The 14,183-nt window shown below is 49.4% G+C and overlaps 1 protein-coding gene across 5 annotated transcripts in view; it reads left to right on the top strand.

Annotated features, from left to right (window-relative positions):
- Wscd1 (WSC domain sialate O sulfotransferase 1) overlaps positions 1 to 12,049 on the top strand; it is a 39,272-nt gene extending 27,223 nt beyond the window's left edge. For all 5 annotated transcript variants that reach the window (XM_029484169.2, XM_021177907.3, XM_029484167.2 and 2 more), the window contains exons 6-9: positions 5,621 to 5,780; positions 6,679 to 6,843; positions 10,123 to 10,323; positions 11,072 to 12,049. In XM_029484169.2, the coding sequence (XP_029340029.1) occupies positions 5,621 to 5,780; positions 6,679 to 6,843; positions 10,123 to 10,323; positions 11,072 to 11,424 (879 nt within the window). In that variant the 3' untranslated portion in view covers positions 11,425 to 12,049. The remainder of the gene's footprint in view (positions 1 to 5,620; positions 5,781 to 6,678; positions 6,844 to 10,122; positions 10,324 to 11,071) is intronic.
- Positions 12,050 to 14,183: the final 2,134 nt, after the last annotated feature.

The raw sequence follows: 14,183 nt of genomic DNA, 5'->3' as shown, positions 1-14,183 counted from the left end.
GCAATCTGAGCACTCAAGAGGTACAGGGACCGGTTGATTGTGAGTTTAATACTAGCCTGGATGATACAGTAATCTCAAAGGAGCAAGGTCCAAGGATGCGACTCACTTAGAGAGCCCTTGCTTAGCATGTATAAGACCCTGGTTCCATCCCTAGCACTGCACAAAGCAGAGTCATCTAAAAGTCTATACAAAACCTGTGATGTTGAACCATGTATGTGATTTTAAAATTCTCATTGTTTAAGGAGGTTGCAAAGGTAAAAAGGTATCTGTTACAGAAAAGTTGAAGGTGTGAAAAATAGAAATAAATCGTATTTATAACTTTATTGCATCAGAAAAAACAGTTAAAAACATACGCAGTCTTTAGATATTATTCTAGTTGTATATGCAAGCACTTTGTTTTCTAATGTAAACATTGGGCCATTGCATCTTACATTCATCTTCTCTTTACTGTGGCCTATGCATTTCTGTCACTGTGCTGTGATTTTTGTGGCTGTGTGGCTTTCATTCCCCTCCGTCCCCCTTCCTTTCCCCTCTCCTCTCTCTGCATCCCTATTCCTTTCCCCTCTCTTTACCCTCCCTACCTCCCTCCATTCTCTCCTGTCTTTTGTCTTGTATATATGAGTGTGTGTGCATGCACTTACACACACACACACACACACACACACACACACACACACACACACACACACAGGAGCTCATGCGTGCACACGTGACCTGGAAGCCAGTGAACAACCTTGGTATCATCCCTCAGGAGCCATCTACCTTGGGTTTTATTAAGACAGGGTCTCTCACGGGCCTAGAACTTGCTACATAGGCTAAGTTTGCTGGCCTGCAAGCCCCAGCCAGGGATCAACCTGACTCTCCCTCCCCAAGTCTAGAATCGCAAGTGTGCACCACCCCATTTGCCCTTTTGAAATGTGGGTTCTGGAACTCACATCTCCATGCTTGCCAGGCAAGCACTTTATGGATGGTTCCATCTTAGACCTGCCTCCTTTTTTTTTCTTTTTTGTATTTTTTATTTTCTTTTCTTATCTATGAGCACATTCACAATTGTTCCCTGGAACTATGCTAACAAGGGAGCTGAGGATTTGTGATTGGTGCACGCATGGAAGACTCTTGGTATGTTTCTCAACTGTGCTCTGTCCTTCTCAAATTGGTCCAGAGAAGGACTTGAACTTGTGATCATTTGAGTCTTAGGCCCTACTGGCTACATCCTCATTTGTGATGCTGGCTGGTCCTGTCACTTAAATCCTCCACCTTTTGTGTGGAATGGGGTGAGAATGCCTACTCAAAGATGTCACGGATCCAGGGATGTCTCGATTTATGTTTGCGGTGCCTCTTGAGTAACTCATTGTGCAGGCAGTGATTGTGACAATGGTGATTGCTTAACCTGGATCCTTAGATGGTGGGACATTTAAGAAACTGACTCGGGAGAAGCCAGATCTTGCCTTGGTCGATGGATACCAGGCTCCTGGTGGTTGGATGGATCTTCACCAGCTCTCTCTTGGATGGTGTTTGACTTTCATGGAAGGTATTCTCTGGGAGTTGGTCTAATTTGTCTATCTCCCATGGACTCAAAGCCTTCCCAAAGCCATTCCATACTAGTGATACCTGTAGGTCCCCTGGGGACACTCTGACTTCCCCCAAGCCATCATGCTTAAATTTATCTGTGTGCATAGGAGGGAGTTCAGTGTGAGCCGCCAGCATCTTGAGGTTGGATATGTGGAAAGGGCTTTGCACTGAGAAAGTGCTGGAGGTCTTGCAGGTGAAGCCTCTGGCACTGTTCTTTGAGCTGTACCTACACCCCCAAAACTACAGCTGTTAAGTACTCTCTGAAAGGCACCTAGAGATCACTTCAGCCCTTAGACCCCATTCTTGTGAATGAAGATTCCTACAGCCAGAGGCCAGGCCTTTGCTCATGGCTCCAGGCAAGCTACAGAGCTCTGTTCTGTCTCAAGACCTGATCCTTGCCTGGTGCACACTCCTACTGAGTCCCCATCCCAGATACCTTAGCTCATGTCCAGAGGTGCAGAATCATCCTGTGTCCTAGGATACAGGCCTAACTGGCTCTCCCTACTCGGCTTGACTCCAGCAGCCCCACACAGCTCTGGCTTTCCTGCTTACTTTTTCTGCCTGGGTTTTTTCAATTCCCTACACACACACACACACCATCCCTCCGTCTTTTTCTCTCATTGAAGGTTGGAGTGGGGGCAGGGGCATGGTAGAGCTGGGAAGTTGGCAGAAAGATAAGATTCATCAATATTTAATTTTTATGGAAATCGTGTCCTCGAAATCCCACGGGGCTGAAAATTGTTCTGTGTTTTCAGAATCCAGTGATGTCGCCGAGGCGGTTATGTTGTAAATAAAACTGCATTACTGTCTGCAGCTCTCCCGTTGCTCTGCAAACACTCGGAAAGTTGACAGTTTAATCCACTCAGGGAAGCAGAAAGGTTTGGGTCACTGGTGGGGGCAGCAATGGGCATATGAGATGGGCAGCCCTGGGATATGACGATGGAAGTGAACCGCAGCACCAGTGTCACTGAGGAGGCCCCGAAGCCCACGGGCCTCAGCAGAACACTTAGGCTAGAGAGACTGCTGGCCTCAGCAGGAATCTGAGATAGCAGGGCCCTGGGCTTGGGAGGGCTTGCTCTGATATAGCCGCTTTCTCCTCCCTCATACCCTCTGAAGAAGTACAACATGGTTAGTTGCCAAGAGCTTTCAATGCTGGTGGAATCTAAAAAGGATGTTCATTCATTCATTTGTTCGTTCATTCATTCATTCATTTGTTCATATATAAAACACTTTTACTAAAACTCCTGCCACACGCTAGATACTGTTTTAGACCCCAAGGATATTGCCACACACAGGACACGGAAATCCCTTCCCTGTTCACATTGTTACGAGTGGGGCAGACAACAAGCCAGTTAAAGAAGTAAAGTATGCAATATGCTGTGTGGTGGTACGCACATGGGTGAAGAACAAGGCGGGGAGGGCAGGGGCGTGCACATGAGATCTTCATCCTTAGATGCCTCAAAGCAGCTTAATTCACAGAGGCTAAAATCGAGTAATGGCTCAGATGGCCATCAACACACAGTCCATCCACATGTGGAATGGTATGGTCTAGGGAGAAGGAATAAGCTCCCAACATGTAAAGCAACGAGGACAGACTAGACGAATGGTTTTCTGAATGAAAGAAGCCAGGCTCGCAAAATCACGCACCCGGTGATTCTATTTATATGGCACTCTAGAATAGATACCGCTGATCTCTGGTAATGGAAAGCTTAAGTTGAGGGAGAGAAAGATGTTGGAGAAAGGACAGTAGAACCTTGAAGTGGGTGGAAATGCTGCCTGACTCCAGGTCTGTCTGTCAAGGCTGACCAAGCTGTGCACTTGGGGTGAGAGCGTCTCATCAGGAACCCATGCACAGTGAGGAAGAAGGTGGGAGGGGACTGCAGTTTGGAAAGGGGTACACAGAGAAGGCCTCCCTGAGATGGTGGCTGGGAGAAAGTGAGAGAGGGGGTATGAGGTGGGACATTCCAGGCAGTTGGGATAGCAGGTGCAGTGACCCTGAGGTGGGAGCCTGACTCAATAGCTGAGGAGTAGTCTTAGCTGATTCAGGCTGCTGAATCAGCACCACTGACCAGGCAGATTAAACAACACATATTAACCTTAACCTAGCTCTGGAGTCTAGAGCCGGAACCACCAGGTGGTGGTACCCACAGCCTTGGTTTCTCCTAAAGCCCCTCTTCCTGGCCTGCGTCTCCTACAATCCTTAGATGCTTGTCTTTAGGTTTTTGTCTTTCCTGGGCTTTGGCCTGTGAGGAAACCATTCACAGTTAAAGGGCCATCCCAACCTAATGGCTTCATTTTAATGAACTGTATAAGGAGATTTGAACTGAAACTCCACCCTCACAGTCTATGTGTGCTGGAAGGAGCTGGACACCACCACACTACTGCATGCTTCCAAGGGGCAACAGGGGGTCCTGGGAGTCCCTGCTGGGATGAAGGTACTACTGAGGGACAAGGCAGGATGCTGATGTGCTGGGGGGGCGGGGCGGTGGAAACTTCAGGGGCCACACCCACAGGGAAGCTTGCTTTCAGAAAAACTGGCTGAGTTGTGATGAGAGTCAAGCCACCAAAGGGGCTTATCATCTATAAACCAGTGTGGAATCTACACAAGAGACATGATTGGATCTGTTGGCCCCTTATGCCAGTGAGCACAGTGCCATTCTGGTATGAAGAAGGGTGGGGGTGGGGGTCAGGGGTTGCTGGGTTCAGAGGAGAGGGTCTACTCTGCATGGAGGGTCAGCAATCATCATTGCTTCTTGGCTGTATCCCCTAGGCTCTGCTTCACCTCCCCTGGCTGCAACACTATCTCTTGTCTAACACCGAGCGCACAGCTCCTCGGCTTTACCAAGCCACGCACGGAAAACGCTATTGATTTTCCTTATTTATTTATGAGATTTCTTGCTGTGGGCAAAAAATAAAAAGGTTTGTGCAGCACCAACTCCCTTCTCTGCAAACACCATCCTACACCCACCCACTGCCTCCCTCTGTTAATGCAGGCTCAGTGCCTAAGAGGCCTGCCACTCCCCTTGGGATACGAGGGGGTGGGGCTGAGTGTCCCACCTACCTCCTGGCACATAGTGGATGCTCACAGACATGTGTGAGGGAAGTGGGTGGGTTTTTTTTAATAAGCTGTGGTTAACACTAAACTGGATAAGGAAGCCAAAAATGGCCCATTCCTATGTGGAATGCCTACTGGTACCGTGCTGAAGCATTGGGGCCCAGCTCATCTACCCATCAGGCTACCGGTTACATTTCATTACCCTTGATCTATGGTGAGATTCTAGTAGCTCAGCATCTTATCCATTGTTGCACACCAAGGGATCCAGAATTCACATCCAGGTCTTCAGAATGTTCTCTCTGCTGTATGATGCAAACACTCCAGAGAGGATCAAGAACCCACTTGAGAGATGGCTGGTGCCTCCAAAGGAGGTATTTCCAGTCCCTTCGCCTGGCGGAGGCTTCCCATTTTCAGAAAGGCCCCATCATCTGAGCATGTCAGAAAGGAAAAAGACTTGTGTTTCTCTACTCTTCTATCTTTGGAAAAAAGACTATAGGGATCTGCCCCCACTGGGCTGTGGGACCACTAGCTAAGAGGTCTCTTATCAGTGTGGCACAGAGCCCCGTGGCTGCAGAGCTGGCTTCCTGTCCTCACAAGTTTGCACATGCATGCGAATCTCTTCCCTGATATCTTCACTCATGCAAATCTCTCTCTTCCCTGATAGCCTCACCCACCCTCCCACTCCTGTCAGATACCAAGCCACATCCGGGACACAGTTCTAGGACCTGCTCAGTTTTCTGGAGTTTGTTCACCTCTCCTCCCATGGTATGTCTCGTGCAATGTGGTGACTGTCAGCTTGTCACCGTCCACTCTGAGCTCCTGTAGGGTAGAAGTCACCTCTCACTGCTGACTATCCCTGGTTTGAACACAGAGCCTGGTGGTCATCCCTGCTGACCCTATATGAGTGGCAGCGCCTCCACACGTCTAGCTCACACCTGAGCTACAGGCACAGGCCACTTCTTCACCTCACACTCCTCCTCTCCTTCTCCACAGGAGTTTCCTCTGGCCATCCTCCGAGGCTGGGATTGCTATTGTGCTTACCCTACTCCCCAGTTCAGCCTGCGGGATGCTGTGGATGGAGCACTGTGCAGTCAGGCCCCAGAGACACAAGGGTTACCTGGCTACTGTGAGGTCTACCAGACACCCGTGCAAGGTGAGCTCTGAATACTTCCTGGACTGTGCCACTGATACAGGTCCATTGAGCTTCTAAGGCTAGAAAGGAAAGGTATGCCTGACTGTGCAACCACAGGGTATAGGGTATATAGTTTCCAGTCTCTGAGTAGGGAGAGAGAGAGAAGGTAGGATGAGACCAGGCTCTTTTTGGAAATATGAGCCTTTGGTAATGGTAGCATAAGAGGCAGAGAGGAAGAGCAGAGAGAGGGAGGATCAGTGGGATAATGCAAGGGTTAAGACTCAGAGCCACAAAAAGAATACTTAGATCTCAGAAGCCTCCATATGCTGGCACTCCCCCGAGGTGTCATTACATTGCCTGTGCTGGTCTTAGGGACTGATGGGGAGGACTAAGGACTGGTGGGGAGGACTAAGTTCTGATGGCAAGGTCTAGGGACTGATGGGGAGGCCTAGGGACTGATGGGGATGGCTGCCTCATAGGGAGGGGCATCCAGGAGAAGCATTCCCACTGTTTTTCAATGTCTTCAGGGATCATACTCCAGCGTTTCTGTCAGCAGCTCTGGGGAAGGAACATAAGCACAGTTGTGGGACTCAAATTACTCAGCTTCAATTCATTGCACTTCAGTGGCATGGCTAGGTCCAGACACAGCCCTGTCCACCTCCCCTAGCAGAATCTGGAGTCCTCAGTGTTCTGTCAAGAGGTTTTGGCTATCCCAGAGAGACAGAATGGGGCAAGGATCTCTAGAGCACCCAATTCCCAGCCATCAGGGGTGGGAGGCCTTATCACATCACCAGCCACTGATCCTTCGAACAAGGCATAGGTGGCAGGTCCCTTAATCACCAGTCCCTGTCCAGAGGATTCCAACAATGGATCTGAGATCACAGTGTTGGGGACTTCATGGTGACTTGTGGACTTTCAGACACCCGGTGCACAGACAGGAAGTTCCTGCCCAACAAGTCTAAGGTGTTTGTGGCTCTGTCAAGCTTCCCTGGAGCTGGGAACACATGGGCAAGGCACCTGATCGAACATGCCACTGGCTTCTACACGGGAAGCTACTACTTCGATGGAACCCTGTACAACAAGGGTAAGCCAGGCTTGCAGTGGCGGGGGTGGGGATAAGCCGTACCCCTCTCACAAGCCAGCCTGTGATATTGCTGGCTACTCTCCGGCCTGGTGACCCCGCTGCCTCCATGACTAGCACCAAGCAGAGGCCGCCCATCTCGAGGTTCTCTTGATGCAGATTCCGCTCACATCCCCAGCCATCCGCCCACTATGGTCAGCCACCTCAAATCCCAGTAACCCAGTAAAATCAAAACTCTAGAGGCTTGTAATTTAGAAGTAAGATTTATATCAGTAAATTCTCAATTCACAAGATGCCCACACAATAATTTCAGAGCCAATTGATAATGACATAAATTGCCCACCTAGGTAAGACAAGTTGTCCTGTAATTATCCGTCCTTTATAAGATATTCATAGCTACCTGTGACTAGTTAAAGCCACGTGGAATCTGGATCGTCCTGTTCTTCCTCCATCTTCCTTCCTTCTCTTCCTGTCCTCTCTTCTCTCCTCTCCTCCTTCTCCCCCAAACTTTTCAGCTCCACCTTCCCTCCCCCTGCCCAATCACCAGCTCTAGCCTTTATTTTACAAGTGAAGGTGGGGAGAAGGTTCACAAGAAGTCACTGTGTGCATGACTTGCACCTGTGTATGAGATTTCCACCTCATCCAAAGCTCCTCCTGGGAAAGTGGAACTAGCATCAAAATACAAGCAGCACCAGGATTATCCACAACACCAGCCCTCCTTGGAATGCTAGGATTTTCCCATAACCCCCTAGTCATTAAGAGTGAACATTAATCTGTTAGTTCTTTTTTTTTCCTAGGCAAAGGGGTAGCTCATCATCATTTAAAAAAAATAAAAAAGCAGTTATTTAAATTGGTCCAGAAATGGGCAAGAACTGTATGTTTTCTAATCTTTCCCTTAGAGAAATAAGAGGCCTCGTTATACTGAGTAAATTAACTTAAATGGCCCAAGTCTGCATGCTGCTTGAGAAGGAAGACCCTCAGACAAGTCAAGTGGCATCTAAATTTGGCAGAATGCATTTCTCAGCTGTCAAGTGGCACATTTGCTCTGGGTTTCTTAGCCGGAGTTTGGTTTGCTGAACCTACAACACTGTCAGAAACAAAAACAACCCAGAGGGATGGATGTGTCTATGCTTGGCAGCAAGTTCTCAAACTGGTTGTGCATATGTGTGACCCAGTCCTATCTTCCAGAGATGCTCGGGGTGCCTGCAGATGGGACAAGGATGGGGGCAGTTGCCAGCTCAGCACATGGTCCTGCTTTGTCTGGTTGGCCCCTGTACCCGGGCTGCAACGACCTACAATGTTTGCCTTGAAGGCCTGTACCAGCTGCCTGGATGTACGTGTAGACAGATGCCAAAGTGTGGAATAGCAGGCTTCAGTGCTGCCAGGAGGCACCTGGGCTGTGGGCTCTCAGACAGCAGCCTGACATTCATAGTCATAATTGGCATGTTTGGTAAGGTCACTCAAGGCAAAGTCTTCTGGTATTTGGTCCATGGCAGTAGCAAGTTTTGGTGAGAATCCTCACTTCTGTTTCAAGAGTTGCATTTTCCAGGCACCAGGAAGCCCTGCTGTTGTAGAAATGGGTGTCTTGCCACCATTGCCAAAGAGGGGCATCTGGACTCTTGTTTCCAAAACTTCTAAGCCAAGCTTGTGGAAATTTATGGAGCCTGTGCTCTGAGCTGGGTGTCCTGGACGAGGCTGACCTATGAGACAGGAACTCTAGGCAACTCCTCTCCAGAAAGACCTTCCATAGCATTCCATTCTGTGGTCTCTTCTGCTCTCTTCCCTTGAGCCTCTGGGCTCTGCATGTGAGCCACACCACCTTCTAGACCATAGCCTCTGCTTTTATTCCTTTAGTGCTTCTGTATTTATCCTGCTGTTGTTGGGACAACGTGACCTGGCAAAAGCAACTCAAGGGAGCAAGGGCTTATTTGGATGACAATTTGAGATGGAGTCCGTCAGGGTAGTCAAGGGAGCAGGAGACAGAAGTGGCTGGTCACACTGTATCCATCCATGGTCAGGAAGAACAAACGCAACAAATGCTTGTGCTGAGCCAGTTTCCTTCTCTTGTGGGGTCTAGGACCCCAGTTCAGGGAATGGTGTCGCCTTCTTTTAGGGTAGGTCTTCTTCCCTCAATTAACCCAGTCAAGATAATCCCCCACAGACATGGCCAGGGGCTACATAATCCCTCACAGGTATTCCTTCCTACCACCCTCAGGTTTGTTTCCTGGCCAAGTCCAAGCATATTGAGTTGACAGTATCAGCCATCACATGATCAAAAGTCCAGCACGAGGAGCCATAAGAACTTGTGGAATCCTGTGTCTCTGGGGACCAATGAGTACAGTCTGGTCTTTCCAACCAGTTGTCACTCAGGTTCTGAGTACACAGTATTTACTTACTAAGGAGCCAAGGGAGGATGCATGCAGGTAGCAGAGATGCTGGTCTGGAGGACAACTCTCCATTCATGGATACTGGGTTGTGGGTCCTCAAATGCTGTGGGTAACGCCTTCAACAGAACTGCCCTGGAGCCCACAGAAGGGACTCTCTAGTCATATGATAATCCAGGAACCTGTGGTAGGATATGGCATGAGGTCAGCCACTGACCAATGATGGCTGCCTTGTCTCCAGTGAGAGGTGGCTAGAAGATAGGGGCTTTACAGGGACACCCAAGGGCATATGAACAGAGCTCTACAGTTGTCAGAATGTTGTGTGAAATTGTGCGGGTCACACACCGACTCTGAGCCTCAGTCTTCATCTGGAACAAAATTCTTTTTTAAAGATATCTTTATGTATAGTTTACTTTTATGTTCATTGGTATTTTGTCTGTCCATATGTCTGTGTGAGGGTATCAGAAGCCCTGGAACAGGAATTACAAACACTTGTGAGCTGCTATGTGGGTGCTGGAAATTGAATCTGAGTCCTCTGGAAGAACAACCAGAGCTCTGAACCGCTGAGCCATCTCTCTAGTCCCGGGATAAAATTCTTTACAATAGGAAAGTCCAACGTGTGTCACCTTCTGGGTCTAGGGTCAGGACCCCGCCCCTTGACTCCTAGGGACTTCAGGAAATAATTTGCCTCATGATGATACGAACATCTTTCTCATTAGAAGAAACCTCCTGTGCATACTTTCCCTGAGACAAGAGTCACTCCTGTGGAGGCCTCTCCTGTCCCCATCCTGTCCCCCAGGATGTCACCAAGTCCCTGTGTTACTGTATAGATAGGATCACCTCATATGAGAGAGAGGGTTCTTTCCTCCACAGAGGTCCTCTCATTCCTCCTGAGCAGGGTTCAAGGGTGAGAAGGACCATTGGCGGAGCCGGCGCACCATCTGTGTGAAGACGCACGAGAGTGGCCGGAGAGAGATTGAGATGTTTGACTCGGCCATCCTGCTGATCCGGAACCCCTACCGGTCCCTAGTTGCTGAATTCAACAGGAAATGCGCTGGACACTTGGGCTATGCCCCTGACCGCAACTGGAAGAGCAAAGGTGAGGGATGGATGGCCTGGGCAGGGAACCGACATGTGGCAGCGTGAAGCAGGATCAGAACACACATTCCTGGCTCTGGAAGGCCTGGCTGCTCACACTTCCTCCCCAGCTCCTCCAAGATTGCTCTGTCCACACAGTGTGATTTTTTTTTAAATGACTGCCATGCAGATGGCAGGCCAAAAATCTCCTCTATCCACCCCCAGGTGTGTGATGAAGTCATGTACAACTAGAGCTTGCACAGAGCTGAGACAGCTCTGCAATCATATTGGGGTCTATGGACTTTAATATGTGTTATTTCACCCTGATTTGAGGTGGATTATATATCCTGTTATATCTGTTATATGTCCTGATTTGAGATGGATTGCTTGGGTCGACATCTGATTTTGATCCTTTTATCCTGCAATGGCATCAGCCCTAGGTCCCACAGGCTCACCCAGACTCCTCACTGTCCAGGAAAGTCCCAGGGCAAAGGGCAAAGAACTCACAGCATATAGGAGAGAGAGTTCTCGCTTGTCACATGGCAGACTATTTATCTGAACTTGGCACCCAAGGTCACAGTTTTCCAGGCAGACCTAGGACTCTTCCAAGTCTAACCTGATAAGAACCCTGAATTCACCCTGGATCCCCAAATGGGTCAGCCGTGGGCAGTAAGAAGTCTAAAACTGGCAGCACCCCGCTCCTAGTCAGGCCCTACAGAGCCAGCAGCCATGAGAGGTAATCCTGACTCATACTTCTCTCCCCTCTCCAGAATGGCCAGACTTTGTGAATAGCTATGCCTCCTGGTGGTCCTCACATGTCCTAGACTGGCTCAAGTATGGGAAGCGGCTGCTGGTCGTGCACTATGAGGAGCTGCGGCACAGCCTGGTGCCCACACTTCGGGAGATGGTGGCTTTCCTCAATGTGTCCGTGAGCGAGGAGCGGCTTCTCTGTGTGGAGAACAACAAAGAGGGCAGCTTCAGGCGGCGTGGCCGGCGCCCTCATGACCAGGAGCCCTTCACCCCTGAGATGAAGGACTTGATCAATGGCTATATCAGGACAGTGGACCAGGCCTTGCGTGACCACAACTGGGCTGGGCTGCCCAGAGAGTATGTGCCCAGATGATAGGCCCACCCTGATTTCCTGCTCCTGCTGAGATGCGGTTACATCAGTGGGCTGAACACTGCTCTAGTGCATTGATCCATGGACCCCTGGGATGCATGGGGGCTGGCACACAGGCAGCAGGGTGTTCTTGAAGGTGCTGCTTTGTGTGCAGGAGATCTGAGGCAGCACAAGGCTTACCCAGAGGGATGTGCATCACAGGACACTCCTTGCCAGACACTTCCGCATCCTCAGACACACTTAAACATCATCCCATTCTCACAGTGACCATTTTAATGTGCCTAAGCCACTTGAGTGGGGTGGGTCAGACACTCCCAGCTTTGCACACACAGACAGAAATGGACACACACACACACACACACACACACACACACAATGTGCCAGAGACTGGCTATCTGCCTCACACACGCTCCAGGCTTTGGGAGGCCCTGGGTTTCCTGGGCTCAATTGGGCACAAATTGGCTTTTGGGGGCCCTTGGCTCTGGGATATTGTGCTAGGGAGACACTATTGATCTGAGTAGTGCACTGGGGACTGGAGGTGCACAGACAGACTGTTGCTGATGGGTACTGTATGACCCTGACTGCTTGTCTGACATCCCATAAATGTGTGTGCTGTGACATCCTGGCACTGCAAACACTGTGTCTCTGCCTCTCTCTTCTCTGTCGATGGTAACTGGCCACATTGTGGCAACATGAGCCCCCCAAGCCCCAACAAGCACAAAAGGTGACTTTAGGACACCCACTACTATTTAGCTTAGCCCAGCTAGTCTCTTTCAACTAACAACATCAGAGCAGCTCAGAGCAGGCCACTTGCTTCTTTGTCCAACTGTTTTGGGAAACTGGAGCATCAAGCCCTGCCCATAAGGAGCGAGGGCCAGAGGATGGTATGGGGGCTTGGCCTTCTGGGGATCTCCAAGCTCAACAGGAGACCATATGCAGCAGGAGGGGTTTGTGGTGGACAGGGGAGAACCTAAACAGTAAGTCTCAGGGACCACTAGGACCAGTTTTCCCTCATGCTAGCAGGCCCCTGCCTTGTGAAGGTCACACAGAAAGTTCTATGAAAGCCACCCAGAGACATCGACCCACATGCTGAGCACTTGAGAGCTGGAAGCAGTATAATCGAGTGCTCACAGTCATGTTCAAGTAAGTAGGGGATTTGAGGCTAGCTGGTCTGTACAAAGAGAAAAAAAAGTGCTAGGTGTCCCTTGGAGAAGCTTGGCATACTGCTGCCTCTCCCTAGCTGACAGAGCTCTCCCTGAAAATGCATTCAATCTGGCACCACTACCATGTTACTACCTCTGCTACACTCTCTGTATTTATCTTTGTAGCCAACCTTGCTTCCCAACCTTGGTCCTTCTCTTTCACCAAAGGATAGGAAAATACTGATACAGTCTTACTCGGTCACCTCCACTCTGCCCTCTGCTGCTCAAAGGGAAGAAGGTGGGTGTGACAACTCCCACTTGCCCCTTCCTGCCCATCTCACCAGCTGTAGGGTTGTCCTAGTGGGAAACCCATCACAGCGGAATATATGCGTTGTGTGATCTCAGAAAAGCTGATCTACATCCCCAGGATCATCAGAGAACGCTTCATGGCAGCCTTGAGGTGGTTTTGAGTGAGAATGGTGTCAGCTAAGAAGGAGAGGTGGGTGGAGAGCAACAGGTGCCCGTGTACAGAGGCTCAGAGGCCTAGAGACCTTAGTGTGCGTGTAAAGTGAAGGAGTAGCCTAAGTGCAGATATGAACAGAAGAGGGACATAAACATGGATTTCACTCTCAGCCTTTTTACCTTTCCTGCCAGCCGGAGGGCAAAATAACTGCTTCTGAACATAGATGACTTGGGTCACATTTGCTGCATATCTTGGGCTCAGATATGGGTGTGGGTTGGGAACAAGGTACAGGAGTGGGAGTGCAAGGGTGAAGGACAGGGTGAGCCTGAACTCTGGAGGGCTTCTCCATGTAAGGTGACTCTGGAAGGGTATAGTGTTCTAGGAAGGCACCAGGAAAGTATCCCTCAACCCAAGCAAAGCTGTATAGAAGGAACGGCAGTGTAGACAGTTGAGAGGATGGCCATGGGAAGACCTAGTCCTGCTCCCTGGCTAGATCATGTAGACCATGGGGGCTCGAGTCCCTGTCTGGGGCTATAGGGTTGGGGTATTACACAGAACTGCCTCGCCCAGCTGCCTCTAAGCTTCCATGTCCTTCCTGCAGAATCTATTCTTTTTAAATCACTCTCTGCCACCTGCCTATAAGTCCTGTTCCCACTTCCATGTCTTTTTATTTTGTTTTGTAACCCACTAAGTTTAATCGGGGCCATCTGTGAATCCACAGGCTTGGGACTGTTTGTTGGGTGAGCTCATGGTGAGCTCATCCACGAGAACACAACTAAAGACAGTATCTGACCATCCTCGGAATCCATCAATATCCCATTGTTCATCATGAAGGAGTAGAGCCATTTGGGACACATACCCATCTATGATTGACTTATTAACATGCCTAGTCTTATACTGACCCATTGTAAGCAACCACTGCAGCTGTGAGATCATGATTCCATTGTCTGTGTCATGGCAGAAGACAGCATTTTGGAGCTCTATAGTTCCTCCATCCACCTTGCAGTTCCTATAGTCTTACCATCTCCTCTTCTGAATTGTTCTCTGATCCTTAGAGATGGTAAGTAGTTTGAACATCTTCCTTAGGGCTGAGTACACAACCATCACTTAATCTCAATATCTTGAGCAGCTGTGAGTCTCTTTATTCGTCACCTTTC

Source organism: Mus caroli, unplaced genomic scaffold (assembly GCF_978045245.1).
Source record: "Mus caroli unplaced genomic scaffold, Mus_caroli_1 scaffold_13, whole genome shotgun sequence".
Taxonomy (NCBI): domain Eukaryota; kingdom Metazoa; phylum Chordata; class Mammalia; order Rodentia; family Muridae; genus Mus; species Mus caroli.
Note: the sequence above shows the minus strand (reverse complement) of the source record. Positions and strands in the feature narration are given on the sequence as shown.